This window comes from Poecilia latipinna, unplaced genomic scaffold, assembly GCF_001443285.1.
Source record: "Poecilia latipinna isolate Pla-1442-1.1 unplaced genomic scaffold, P_latipinna-1.0 Scaffold3835, whole genome shotgun sequence".
Classification (NCBI taxonomy): domain Eukaryota; kingdom Metazoa; phylum Chordata; class Actinopteri; order Cyprinodontiformes; family Poeciliidae; genus Poecilia; species Poecilia latipinna.
Window position 1 is genome coordinate 1 of NW_015116451.1, and position 14700 is coordinate 14700.

Consider the following 14700-nt stretch of genomic DNA (forward strand, 5'->3'; position numbering starts at 1 on the left):
ACTCACACCTGGGGACAATTTAGAGAAACCAATTAACCTGACAGTCATGTTTTTGGACTGTGGGAAGAACCCAGAGTAATACACACAGATATGAGGTTATATATCATTTTACACATATTTTCCAACTCTAAGCTCATAAAGTTGCATCCTGGTTGGATTTGATCAGACCAGGTGTTTACAGTGAAAGGGGGCGTGGCCTGAAGCTCCTCCTCCATCCAGGTGTGTCTAATTATCAGGCAGCTTCAGTTTCTGATTGGGTCAAAACAGAGATATACTGTTAGAAACTGCAACTGGAGGAGCAGAACTGGTGGACTGGGATTTCAGGTCCAGAACCAGTAAAAGATTCAAATGAGATGAAATGAAATGAATCCAACAGGAAGCTGTTCTCCTTGACCTCTGACCTTCTGGGTTCTTCTCCAACTAAACGCCTTTTAAAACGTCAGAAATGGGAAGAAGCAGGAAACAGAAGTTTAATATAAAAGCGTGAATGATTCAGAAACAGGAAGTCACCAGAAAAACAAAACAAGATTTAAATCTGATTCACACCAAATCTGACAGATTCTTCAAGTCTGTCCAGTTCAAACCTGATTAATTCTGGATGTTTCAGTAAAATAACCTGATAACATTTATTACTGTTATAAAATCAGATCTGTCTTTAGTGAGACCCTGATCTTAATGAAACCTGAATAAATAAAGATAAATAAAAATGAGGTTTAAACCTGAAGCTTCAGCTGTGATGAATCCAGGATTTAAATAGGACAGATATGAACAGACAACATCTGGAGCTGAATCCGGTTCTGATGTCTGCAGATGTTCAACCAGATGTTTAAGCGTTGATTAAACATCGTTGTTTCCTTTAAAAACCTTTTTAATCGTTTCCTCCTGGTAAACATTAATAAATCTTTGTGTTTATTTAAACCTCAGGTTTAGTTCAGCTCCTTGTTTCTGTTTGTTCCTCCAGAAAAAGCCAGAGAATATCTGCACAAAACGGGACGATTCATCGTGATCGGAGGAATCATCTCACCGGTTCACGACTCCTACGGAAAACCTGTAAGCCAATCACTTTACCAGATTATAATCTAATCCGTGTTGCTGTAGTTCACAAGGTGCCCTGATGGTGGCAGTGTTTCCTCCAGTGAAGCAGCAGAATAATGGAGCTGCAGCTGAAAGCATAAATAACCGGCCAGCAGAAGCTTCCAGAAATCTGAAGAGTTTTAATTAAAATGTTTTTGTTTTTCATAACAATATTAACTGAAACCACAGAAAGTTTTTTTCTGTCCTTTCAGCTTCATCATCAGTTTCTACAACAGCCACAAACCTGCAGCGTTTTATCTATGTAGAAAATATTTCTATCATGTTTCATATGAAAAGTTTGATTTTTTAAGTTTAGGAACATTTCAGAGAAACTCATGCTGTGTTTTCCCCTGGGGTCAGAGGTCATCTGTTCTAGATGACCTCTCTAGTTTTTCCTCTCCACTGTCTCCACATGCTTGGATTGCTGTAAAGTCAAACTCCAGTCCTCCGCTGTCCTGCAGGTTTTAGATGAGCCACACTGGAATGAAACGGCTTCATCGCCTCCTGGTGTGGATTGGATCTCCAGAGCCTTAATGACCTGATTATTCTGTTCAGGTGCAGCAGAGAAACATCTAAAAGCTGCAGCGGCCTGGAGTCTGACTCCCTGCTGGAAAGCCTGGATTATATCAGTTGGAGTAATAAACTGATTTAACGGCTGTTTAACTTTAGCTTCAAACTTTAATGATCTGATTAGAATCCATTTAAATGACTGGATTGATTTGATTTTAGATGTTTCTGAGTAATTTGAGGTTTTATGTAAAATACAAACTGAGTGATATTAATTTCACCAGGCGGTGAAACTCTCATGTTTACAGATCAAAACTTTGTTTTATTAAATCATCTGCAGCAAACAGGTTTCAGATGTTTGATTCTCTGTGAAGGAGAAAAACATTCAAGGTGAATTACAGTCAGAACCAGGAGTGGATCGGTCCGCTCCGACCCGATCTTTATTCAGGACTGTTCCCCCAGCCGGATCAGAACCCGGTTCTGCCGAGTCGTTCTGTTTGTTTCCCTCCATCCTCTCTGATCAGAACCAGGTTCCTCTCTGATCAGAACCGGGTCCTCTGGGTTCCTCTCTGATCAGAACCTGGTTCCTCTCTGATCAGAACCGGGTTCCCCCAGCTGGATCAGAACCCGGTTCTGCCGGGTCGTTCTGTTTGTTTCCCTCCATCCTCTCTGATCAGAACCGGGTTCCCCCAGCTGGATCAGAACCGGGTTCTGCCGGGTCGTTCCTCGGTGTCTGCAGCTGCAGCTCTGCAGGTTTAATGAAATCTTGTCCTACTTTCTTTCTGCCTCCACAGAAACATGAATTATTGATGCAGCAGAAAAAACTTTCTGCTCCTTTTCTTCTCTTTCCGCTGAACGATGAGCAGATTGATCATTAATTATTGATCCATGTCAGTTTTCACCTTATTAACTCCATGTTTGATCAGTTCAGTATCACAAGATGAAAAATCTACAGGAAGCTCCAGGTTTAAAAGATAAAGTAGAGAAATGTTCTGGTCCTTGTTCTGACCAGGTCCAGATTAAAACCGTCTGGTTCTGCTCTGGTTCTGGTTTCATCTCCTCTCAGAGCTGCAGGTTTTCCTCCTGATGGTCGGTTCTGTGTCTCTGCAGGGTTTGGTGTCGAGTCGCCATCGCCTCACCATGTGCCAGCTGGCCGTCCAGACGTCTGACTGGATCAGGTGAAACAATCACGTTATGTTGTTAAAGCCGGTTTGTTTCTGTTCTCAATGAAGAAGAATGTGATGTTGTTCCTCTAACGGCTCTGAGTGGTGCTGCTCCTGCAGGGTGGACCCCTGGGAGTGTTACCAGGACACCTGGCAGACCACCTGCAGCGTGTTGGAGCACCACCGCGACCTCATGAAGGTCAGTCCCTCCCAGCTCACAAACTGGTTACTGGATGTTTACTGGTCTGTTTCTGGTCACATCGAGAAATTTAAACTTTTCATTTTATAACAAAAGTCAACATAAACAAATTTATGTTGACTTTGAGTCAGAATTTCATTTACTGAATGAAGCTAAAGGAGGATTTTATGTTTGTAAAGTGATTAATAATTAGGCCTGATGAACGGATGAGGGGTCACATGGGGTCAAGGGTCTACAAAACTTTACCCTTAAATAGATTAAAAACTGTAAAGACTAATAGCAAAGAGATGCAACAAAACTACAGGAGACAAAATAAAAGTCAAAAGCAAATCAGAAAAACTGCAGTGACCACAATAAAAACTTACTGTGAGGATTTGGTTTTTCTGTAAGTTGATTTTAGGTTCTGTGTTCAGTTGAGTCTCCGTGTTGTCGGCTAGCCTTGGTTCATCCCAGCTGTGACTAGTTCCCTGGTTTCCCTCTGTGTATTTAATCCCAGCTGTGACTCGTTCCCTGGTTTCCCTCTGTATTTAATCCCAGCTGTGTCTCGTGTTCCTTGCCGGTTCTTCGTCTCATGTCTGTTCTGTCGTCTCGTTACATTTGTCAGCTACCAGTCTCTGAGCTCCTAGCCTTCTGCCTGGACTTTGTATTCTGACATTTTTCATTAAAAACATCATAATTCATTCTACAACCATCCATCGTGTCTTCCTCACCACCAGTTACTGCACATTGTGACACTTACAGGTTACAACAAAATCACACAAATTACCAAAAGAGACCTGAAACATCATCAGAGGAAGGAACAAAACCTGAAGAAAACTGATGGAAAAGAAGTAAAAATAAAAGTATAAGCTTCTAAATACTGGAAATAGAACGTCAACCTGCTAGAAAAATGAATCCTAAAAAATATATAAACAGAAAAAAAAACTGCTGCGCAAAAACACAAAGAAAATGAAAGAGAAAAAAAGCTGTGAAGAAACGACAAAGGAAGATAAAATTATAAAAAGAAAGAAAAACATGAAACAGTTTGAGTAAAGAAAGAGAAAAATGATGAAACTCAAAATAAAACCAAACAATAACTGGATAAAATAATCAGAACAGAAACCAGTGGTTTTTTCTGACCAGGTCCAGATAAAACCAGTGAGACCAGTTTAAACCTGGGACTGGTTTCATCCAACGGTAGATTCCACCTGTCATTGGTTAGAACAGCATCTTACTGAGCTTTATAGACATTTTAAACATGGAGTTTCATCTGATCCACGTCGGATAGATCAGATGAAACTCCATCTGAGTAGAGGCAGGGAGCCCAGTGTGGCCTAGTTCAAACCTGTAAAGCATCTCTGCCCCTCAGAGAGTCACTGGCTGCATCCTGTCCAATGTCAACACGCCCTCCACCACCCCTGTGATTGGTCAGCCACAGAACCAGACTCCGCCCATCTACCAGGACCACAACAACATGAACCACAAACCCACAGCCAGTGAGTCCAACACCAGTGGTCAGCCGGGGTCAGGCTGCAGGAACGGAGCAGCAGAATGTTACAGCTGTTTATACAGGACATAGAGGAGCATGGCATAACATCCTAGCATAGCATAGCATAGCATCCTAGCATAGCATAGCATCCTATCATAGTGTAGACCAGAATAGCATAGTATAGCATCCTAGCATGGCATAACATCCTAGCATAGCATAGATCAGAGCTACAGCACAGAGTAGAATAAACTAGAATAGAAAAGAATAAAATGTCTCTTGTTAATAATTAATTACTTGTTAGAACATTAAACTCTGATAGTTGAGCCTGATGTTGTCAGTGTTGCTGCTGGTTAACTTTATATCATAATAAATTTATCATTATTAGGAAACTGTTGGCCTCTTGGTTCCAGTCGAACTTCTGATGTGAACCTTTTGTTTCTGTCTAGTCAAAGTTTGGGGGAAGATCAGTGAGAGTTTGGGTAAAATCTGCTGCGTCCGACCCAACATGGAGCGCTTCACGTTTGTTGGTGAGAAAATCTGATTTTATTTCATGTTTTGCTGAAGAAAATTATGATTTAATATTTTCATCCACCAGGGAAACTGAATGAATTTGAGTTTTAAGTTCAACATGATGTGAAAACATGAATGTTGGAATCAAACCAGGTTGTTAAAGCAGAAACAGATGAACTCGGTCAGAGCCACAGTCTGGCTGCGTCGGGTTTTGTTGCCTATTAGACAAAAATGCATAAAACTGATTATTATCAGAGACTTAGTGCTAAACTGACTTTATTCTGTCTGACTGATAAAATGCAGCGGTTGGTTATCAGTGTGCAGGAGAGTTTCTGGAGTTGAAAGGTCAGAGTGAAATCTGTGTTTGTGCTTCAGATGAAAACGCCAACCTGGGGACGACGGTGAGATATGAGGAGATTGGTGAGTTTTCTCCAGACCTGAGCGGATCCTCTGGTTTCCTTCCTGTCTGAACTCCTTCTGGTCTTGTTGGGATCCAGTAAACATGATGCTTACGGCGCTGAGCGAGTAAACGCCATGTTTACTGAGGACGTGTCTGTCTCTTTCCCTGCCTGTCCGTCCTCTGTAGAGTTGCGCATCTTGCTCCTGTGTGGCAGTGATCTCCTGGAGTCCTTCTGCATCCCTGGCCTCTGGAAGGACAGTGATGTAAGCACAATGTAGCCCCGCCCACATGCATAAGCCCCGCCCACCGACATGTAGCCCCGCCCAACTACATGTAGCCCCTCCCCTCAGTTAGCCGAGACTCAATAGAAACAAAAAACTCTTAGTTTAATCAGACATTCGGGGAAGAAGATGAAGATTAAATTTGTTTCCATCCATGTTTTTATGGTTATGATAAAAACTCCAGATGGAAACTCTGGAATGATCCTTTAAATGAACCGTTTGTAGATCTGAACTCAGGACAGATCCAGCATGTTTCTCTAAATATCTGCATTGCTAGAAATAGCACCCCCTGCTGTTTGAAGTGGGTAAATACCTTTAAATCCTCTTGTTTGTCTATATCTGTAAACAGGTTTGAATTTGATGATTTTGTCTGTTACTGTTGGTTATTTGGAGATGAAACCAGGACTAGTTAGCTGGTTTTCTGAATGGACTGACTAACGGCTCCACCCTGAGGTTGAGATGAGTCCGGCCCGGCTGGACCTGGTCCAGGTCTGGACCTGAACCTGGTTCTGGACCCTGAAGGTCGTCTCTCTGCTCTCAGATGGAGGTGATTGTTGGTGATTTTGGCATCGTGGTCGTTCCTCGTGACGGCGTCGACACAGAGAGGATCATGAACCACTCCTCCATCCTCCGCAAGTACAAGGTGGGTTTCTGCAGTACGGTGCAGCAAGAGGGACAAAATACTGACTGGTGAGAACCAGGCTGATGTTGAACCATGGTGTGTTTCCTCTGGTCGCGGTTCTCCGTCCGTTTCTGGACACTTTGTCCTCGTCTCAGAGTTTTGTCTCTTTTCTGCTTGGTCATAAAATCCAGCGAATGTCTGCTGACATCTAAGATCTTCTGTGTTCAGGACAACATCGTCGTGGTGAAGGATGCGACCCACCACCCCATGTCCATCGTCAGCTCCACCAAGAGCAGGTTGGTGACAGAACCGATGGCCGTATTGATCTCCTGATCCGATCACTTTGGCTTTCTGTGAAACGCGTTCAGGTATTCCATCGAATGTTCGTCTCTGAAACGTCGATTTATGGTCCAAGAAAGTCCAAACAAAGTTTCTCCATCACTAATAGACTTGAAATAAAAACTGAACTATAGGATTTCCACAGCTGGTTGATATGAAACGTTTAAATCTCTTCAGATAAGTTTAAAGAAAAATTATAAAGACTCAAAGGAGAAGTGAAGGTAACGGTTCATGTTTGTGGTCACAGAACCATTCAGCGGTTCTGTAGGAGGCGTTACCTGGACCAGAGCTGATTCCTGCAGTAGGTTTAGGGTTATGGTTGGTTCTGCCCCCTAACTGCCATATTTACCCCCCAGACTGGCCCTGCAGCACGGAGACGGACACGTCGTCGACTACCTGAGTCAGCCCGTCATCGACTACATCCTGCAGAGCCAGCTGTACATCAACGCCTCGGGATAGGGATCCGCCTGCATGAGACCCGCACCGTCAATATGGAGGACGAGGTGGGGGGGGGGGTCCTAACGCTACCATCTATATAAACACCCCCCACCCCCGACACCCCGCAGAAAACTGAAACCTGTCTGTCTTCTGTGTCAACATTTACTCTTCTTTGAGCTCCAACAGGAGCTTCAGTTCCTCCGTCTGTGTCATGTGACTTTACCATGGGGGGGCAATGGGGCATGTGGTGGGGAGGTGGGGGGGTTAAGTTATGTTTAAAAGTCAGAGATGCATGGCAGACTTCTGGGCATGCTCAGTGTGACTCCCCGTCTGCATCAGGGTCTCTGGTTTCATGCATCAGGTCTGCAGAAAAAACTTCTTTCATAATTTCTTCTGATTGACTGAATTTAGTCTGAAATCTGCAGAAAACCATGAAACATCAAATTAATCTCCTGGTGGAGAATCCGTCCAATCCAATCGGAGCCAATTCACAAAATACTTCATTAGGATTTCCTCAAGTCCAAAACCCAGAAACATGCAGGTGAAACCACCAGAACCAGAACCTGTTGGTTCCTCTGAACCCTCCAACCTGCTGAAACCAGAGATCAGTCTGTCAGAGGTCAGAGGTCACATCAGAGGCTGATTTACTGAGAAGTCAACCCGTAGATATATAAACTCTGTAAGCTATTGCTACATGTTGTTAGCATGGCAGCCATATTGGATCTGAGGGTCGGATGAGGCGTATTTCTGACTTCTGAGGCTGTTAAACTGATTTTTCCAACTTTAAGATAAGAAATCCCATAATCCTAATCCAGACAGAAAGCTTCATCGTCCACATTAAAACAACTAATCCAGAAATCTGCTGCCAGATATGAACTGCATGACGGATGAAGTTCATGAACTCTGACCTCCTTTAGGACAGTCCACCCTGTGGCTGCGGTAATCTGATGTGGGCGGAGTCTAATCCGTAATCTCCTCTTCAAACCGACGGAAGCAGCAGAACATTTAGTGAATTTAATGATTTTAAACCGTTTTCAGCTGCAGCAACGCGTCACTTCCTCATCAGAGTATCTTAGGGAATCAACAGTAAATGAATCTGCAGAAACCAGAATAATTATAAAACATGAGCCGTTCCCACTGGCCTGTAAATAAAGAAGGTTCTGATCAGAACATGATGAGGTTCTGGAGGAAGACCCGGAAGTTCCTGCAGAACCTTCAGCCACAGAACTGTGAATGTGTTGACCAGCAGGTGGAGCTGCTGAGCCGGGAGGCTTTATGATGAGGAGGAGGATGATGATGATGATGATGATGATGATGGTGGTGGTGGTGATGAAGAAGCTCCTTCTGTACGTTTTCAGGACGTTTTCTCTCGGTTTGCTCCTGTTCTCCGTCTGCATGATTTTTTCTGACCGTTTGGTTTTGGCATGAATGTTTTTCCCTCCTTAGATTATTATGGTCTGTTGTGATCGTGTTTGGAAAATAAAATAGTTATAATAAATATAGATATAAGGAAATCGTAGCTTCAGATCATCCTCTCCAACATCGCCCATTTTTTATTCACTGCAAATGTACCGATGTGTCTGTGTGTGTGTATCTCTGTGTGTGTGTGTGTGTGTGTGTGTGTGTATCTCTGTGTGTGTGTGTATCTCTGTGTGTGTGTATCTCTGTGTGTGTGTGTGTGTGTGTGTGTGTGTGTCTGTGTGTGTGTCTGTCTGTGTGTGTGTGTGTGTGTGTGTGTCTGTGTGTGTGTGTGTATCTCTGTGTGTGTGTGTGTGTGTGTGTGTCTGTCTGTGTGTGTGTCTGTGTGTGTGTGTCTGTCTGTGTGTGTGTCTGTGTGTGTCTGTGTGTGTGTGTGTGTGTGTGTGTGTGTGTTTCCAGGTGTTCATGTTGGTCCCGGTCCGTTCCGCCTGGTTTCTGTTTGAACTCGATGTGTCGATTTAACGAGTCTTTATGGATCAGGATGTAAATTTAGTCAAAATGTTTCAGGATGTTTGGAAAATGAAACAGAAAATGCACTAAAACATTTTTATCTTCATTTAAGCTTTAATAACTGAGTCTTATTCAACTGTGGTTACATTTACACCCTCTGCTGGCCAAATAAAGTATTTCTTCTAAGTAAACAGCTTTTATTGGATTTATTTGAAGTTTACATGAAAATATCTGAATGAACTTTATGAATCCAAAATCATTAAGTTTTATTGATTTAACTAAACTATTTTTACCACAACTCATGTTTAAGGAATAAATTACTGGTAGTAAAACTTACTATACTTTAATTCCTTAAAACTAAAACTACAGTAGGTTCGAGATAAAATTTTGATCTTTCTTAGCAAAACATTGTTTTGAAGGAGCAAAAATAAATCAACAGAATTTTTAATTTAGAAAAGTTAAACGTGAAATGAAAATCGTTTCTCACAGAACCGACATGAAGACGGATCCAAAACTCAGAAACATAAAAACGCGATTAAACAGAAACAAAGGTTTGAAATTGATTTTATTAGAAATCAATAAGGAAGCTTAATATTTCTGTTGTTCAGTGATCCAACATGTTTTGTAACAAAACTAAAGAAAAACATTTTTCATATCAGCAAAAGATATGAATCTGTACAAGTATAAATACAGAAAAGATAAAAAAATGCATCTGACTGATCATCACAGAGCAACAATAATCTGTTAATCTATAAATTCATGTTCCAGCGGCTCCCACAACCTGCAGAAAGTGGAGAAATTAAAATGTTTTCTCTCCTTATTCACACATAAATACTGAAAAAAAGGTTTTAATAACCTGAACACTAAGAAACGCCATGACAGCCACCGTTTCCATGGTTACACATGGAAACGTTTGGACGAATTCAATTTAAAACTTTAAAGTTTCAAACTGTGGATTGTTAAATAATGCAGAATTTATGTAAAAACTGATAAACTGATTTTATAAACATCTGACCGTAAAATAATAAAGTATATAAAGACGTCAGCCGGTTCTCCAGGGTTTGTTGTCCTCAACAAGTTCGGTTGTTTTTATTTATTTTGTAGAAAAATAATCTGAACACTAAAATGAGCAGAGCGGACCGACCGATCCGGACCAGAACCGGTTCCTCAGGAGGGTTTGATATGAACACCAGCAGATGGAAACTCCCAGGAGGAGGAAAACCGTTCCCCTTCTGGAGCGTCTGAAGCCTGCGACCCCTGACCTGCGACCCCCGACCCCTGACCCCTGCCCTGCGACCCCTGACCCCTGCCCTGCGACCCCTGACCCCCGCCCTGCGGCTCAGGGCTCCTCGATGGGCGGCGTGTTGTAGCAGCCAGCAGGGATGCTGTCCCGGATGTCCTCCAGGTTGGCGATGTCCCTCAGGATGCTGTCGATGTCGGCGTTGATGGCGGCGAGGCGGCGGCGATGCGCCTCCTCCTGGTCCTCCATGTCGTCCAGCTGCGGCCGCAGGCGGACCAGAACCTCCGCCTCGGCCCGGCCCAGAGCCTCCTCCAGCCTCCGCAGCTGCTCCTCGTCCACAACGGGTCCGGAGTCTGAGGGAGGCAGGAGGAATCGGGTCAGCATGAAGGAACGACACGGACCGGGTTCTACTGGGTTTTAACAGGTTCTACTGGGTTTTAACAGGTTCTACCGGGTTCCACTGAGTTCTACCGGGTTCTAACAGGTTCTACTGGGTTCTACCGGGTTCCACTGAGTTCTACCGGGTTCTAACAGGTTCTACTGGGTTTTAATGGACCTAGTGAACTGGGAACTGGGTTCTGTAGAACTGGGTTGTACTGGGTCCTGCAGCTCATCAGAACTGGACCGGACAGGAAGCAGAACCTACTCAGGTTGGCCAGCATGTTGCTGACGGATCTCAGCGTTTCCTGAACGGCGTCTTTGCTCTGCTTGGCGTTGGCGAGCGCCGCGGTGGCTCCGGCAGCCGCCTGCAACGAAAACACCTGTTACTCCCTCGGCTCCGCCTCCTGCTCCGCCTCCTGCTCCATCATCTGATCGCTCCTGGTCGCCATGGTTACCTCCTGGGCTCCAGCAGCCAGCTCCTCCGCCTCCTTCAGGCCGTCCCTCAGACCCTCGGCCGTCCGCTCCGCTCCGGCCTTCAGGTTCTTGGCCTCCTGGTTCAGTTTGTCGGCTTCGCTCACCAAACCACCAGCATCCGGCAGCGACCCGGCCGTGTTCTGACGGACAGAACCAGAACTTCACGTTACAGAAACCCAGAGGAGAAAATGTCTCCCAGGAAAACAAAACTCCTGAGATTCTCTGCAGACGTCGTGGTGAACGTCAGGCTAACAGACGAGAGTTTAGAGCCAAACCCAGATCAGAACCATCAGTTTGATAAAAACATCCTGTGATGTAAATATTAATAATCTGTTTCCTGTGAAGTTTGATCCGTTTTGAGTTGAAGCGTTCGGGCCGACCTGCTGAAACGGACCGAGCTTCAGGTTGGGTCTTCTATACTTTCTATAGTTTTACATGTAAAAGACAATTTGTAAAATGTTCCAGGCAGAGTTACTGAAACAAACCAAAACCCGGTTGAACTTTGACCTTCCTGATGCCGGGTCGTTTGGTCAGAGGTTTAAAAATCCAACAAATATCAACTTTTCTTTCAAAGATGTTTGAAAGTTTTCATTGTCACTAATAGTAAATAGTTTGTTTTTGAAGATCAAATATTCTGAACATTTTGTATTTTTAAATAAACAACTGAAACATCACTCAGTATTTATATATGTATATTTATGTACTCAGTATTTATATATGTATATTTATGTTCTCAGTATTTATGTTGAAAATTATATGTTGTATTTTATTCTTCATTATGTTTTTACATTTTGCATATTAATATATTTGCTTTGATTTTCTGTTGGTTTGGTGATGTTACAATTAAATTTCCAATCTGAGGATAATAAAGGATTTTTCTACTGTATATAACAAAAACACAGTTTATGGTCACAAGGCCTAGTCCAAGTAAAGCTTCAAATTTCATGTGAAGATTTTATTGAATGAGAGGAAATAGTAGGAGACAGGAGTTATGATGAGGGAAACATTAGCATAGCTTTAGCCTAAAATAGCTTTAGCCTAGAATAGCTTTAGCCTAGCATAGTTTTAGCTTTGAATAGCTTTAGCCTAGCATAGTTTTAGCTTAGAATAGCTTTAGCCTAGCATAGCTTTAGCTTAGAATGGCTTTAGCCTCGCGTAGCTTTAGCCGTTCTCAGATTATTTTTATGATCAATAGTCACAACATTTGATTTGCTGTCAGAAAATAAAAACTAAAAACCAGCCAGAGAAAAGCAGTCAGGCTGTTAATCCTGAACCAAACTGCAGCTGCTCCTCGGCCTGCAGGGGGCGCTCAACCTCAGTTTATGCTAGGTACTGCTTAGCTTTAGAAGTTTGTCCTCCATTAAAGTCTAACTGCTGTTTTTACCTGGAGGTTTTTAGCCAGGCCGTCCAGCGCGTTGATGTTTCCCATCGCCTCGTCGTGATCTTTGGACGCCGCGTCCAGAACCGACTGGGCCTGGCCGTTTTTACCCACAGCTGCCTGGATGGTGCCGTCGATGTTCGGAAGACGCTTGATGGCTTCATCGGCTTCAGCTTTACTGTCGCTGATCTGCTGGTCAAAACCTGGAGGCACAAACAGACGAGTGAGGAAAAGACCAACGGGAGCCTGGTTCTGACTGGTTCTGACTGGTTCTGACTGGTTCTAACAGGCTGCCTGGTTCTGACTGGTTCTGACTGGTTCTGACAGGTAGTAATTCAGCTCCCTGGTACCAGATGAAGCCCGGTTCTGGTGAGCTCCACCACCAGAACCGGAGGTGGGTTAGGGTTAACAGGTCCCACGGCGCCACCTGCTGGCCGCGGGGGTCCGTACCTCTCAAGGTGCTCAGAGTGTCGTCCAGGTCGTTGTTGGGGCCGACGCTCTGCAGAGCCTTGTCGGTTTCAGCCTTAGCGGTTCTGACCCGGTCCAGCAGCTCGTTGAACTCCTGCAGACAAACGTCCAGCTGATCAGAGGAGCAGCTTCTGCTTCCTGACCGACTTCCTGTCATCGTAACTGAAATATTGAGCTCCCTCTGCTGGTTTCTGATTGGTCGGTACCTGCTGGGCGGTTTGTCCCTGATCCAGCAGATCTTCGGCGTCGGTCCGGTCGTCCTCCACAGCGCCCAGCAGATCGTCCACGGCGGACATGTTCTTCTGCGCCGCCTCCTTCAGGGCGTCCAGCCTGGTTGCCATGGCGTCCACAGCGTCCTGAGCATCATCACACACCTCTGACTCAGAGACCTTCAGTAGCCGCTGATGCTGATGCTAATGCTAATGCTAGTGCAGCAGCTCCTACCTTCATCGACGATGGGAGGTTCTTCTCCAGCCTGGAAATGTCTTTCAGCATGCTGTCGGCCATCTTGGTCTCCTGTTTGGCGTCGTCACTCAGACTTCCTGCTCGCTTCTCCAAACTCTTCACATCTGCTGAGGTTTTATCATATCTGGATAAAACAGGAGAAAATTACAAGGTTTTTATCCAGATCCTTCAAAACAGCCAGAAACTCTGATTCTACTGCAGCAGAAAATTCAGCTTCCACCGAATGTTTCATGTTCAGAAAGAGTAGCTGACTATAAAATCTAACATAAAGATGAACGTGGAGTTTATCAGTAAACCAATGAAAATAAAACTATATTCCTTAGAAATGAGTCTAAGGGAAAAGGCCCAGGATGGAGCCCTGAGAGGCGGCAGCTGATCTCAGATTATCATCTTAATCTGTTAGGATCATAAACATCTTTACTGCAGCAGACGAGAAACGGCTGCAGGACATTTTGGACAGTTTCCTTCCTGTTCTGTTTTCTTTTTGGCTCTAAACCTCATGAGGTCCAGGATGAGGTCAGACTGGGTGAAGGTCAGCGGTGACCCACAGTGGGGATCTGAGGATCCACTCACAGATCCTGCAGATCTCCAATCAGCTCCTTGACTTTGTTCTCCTTGTTCATCAGAGTCCGGACCAGATCCAGACTCTGCTTGGAGTCGCTCAGAGCCTCGTTGGCCGTCTGCTCCACGGAGTCCGCCGCCGTCTTGTGTCTGGGAGGAGAAACGGTGATGATGATGATGATGATGATGATGAAGGAGAAGCAGATTCATCAGATTAAACGGATTCAGATCTTACTCATCAGCCAGTCCTGTCGCCTGCTGCACCAGCGAGGACAGCGAGCCTGAAGTCAGCGGATCATCGCGGACAGGAAGCTCCTAACAGGAAACAAAGCAAACCGTCTGGAAACAGGAAACAGGAAACAGGAACCGTTCTGCAGCTTCACATCAACGACGTTAAAATCCCATCAGGAGAAACTCTGGAGGTCGTCCCACTCCTGGTCAGCAGCTCTTACCACGGCCTGGATTTTGGTTTTTGCCTCGTCCAGAAGTTTCTTCATGGCACCGATCAGCGTCTCGACCTCCTGCACCTTCGACTTGAAGGTCCGCTGCTGCTGACCGATGTGTTTGACCGTCTGTGAGATGTTCTGGACCTGCTGCTCTTCAGTCAGCTGACGGCTGCTGATGGACGACAGGCGAGTCTGCAGCGACTTCTCCTGATCTGTTGGAGTCAGACGTCAGGAAAAGGTTTCATTTTAGGGCTGTTGTAAACAAATATCTTAGTAATCGAGTAATCTATCGATTATTACGATTAATCGAGTAATCGGATAAAAAAAATTATAAAATGAAATATTGGTAAATCTGGC

The 14700-nt window shown here is 44.4% G+C and overlaps 2 protein-coding genes across 4 annotated transcripts in view; one reads left to right on the forward strand and one right to left on the reverse strand.

Annotated features, from left to right (window-relative positions):
• Positions 1–930: 930 nt before the first annotated feature.
• On the forward strand, positions 931–7425 carry nmnat2 (nicotinamide nucleotide adenylyltransferase 2; the record flags this gene model as incomplete). The annotated part of the gene is made up of 10 exons (XM_015024852.1): positions 931–1050; positions 2692–2759; positions 2865–2943; positions 4292–4418; positions 4858–4938; positions 5297–5341; positions 5508–5584; positions 6144–6245; positions 6453–6520; positions 6920–7425. Coding segments are annotated over 10 exons (870 nt in total), but the record flags the coding sequence as incomplete, so codon positions are not given.
• A 2053-nt stretch (positions 7426–9478) lies between these two features.
• Positions 9479–14700, reverse strand: part of lamc2 (laminin, gamma 2) — a 20703-nt gene continuing 15481 nt past the window's right edge. For all 3 annotated transcript variants that reach the window (XM_015024854.1, XM_015024853.1, XM_015024855.1), the window contains 10 exons: positions 14350–14555; positions 14133–14212; positions 13910–14047; positions 13316–13460; positions 13078–13227; positions 12854–12965; positions 12410–12606; positions 11007–11165; positions 10817–10916; positions 9479–10523 (listed from right to left, as the gene is read on the reverse strand). In XM_015024854.1, coding sequence (XP_014880340.1) covers positions 10270–10523; positions 10817–10916; positions 11007–11165; positions 12410–12606; positions 12854–12965; positions 13078–13227; positions 13316–13460; positions 13910–14047; positions 14133–14212; positions 14350–14555 — 1541 coding nt within the window. In that variant the 3' untranslated portion in view covers positions 9479–10269. The remainder of the gene's footprint in view (positions 10524–10816; positions 10917–11006; positions 11166–12409; positions 12607–12853; positions 12966–13077; positions 13228–13315; positions 13461–13909; positions 14048–14132; positions 14213–14349; positions 14556–14700) is intronic.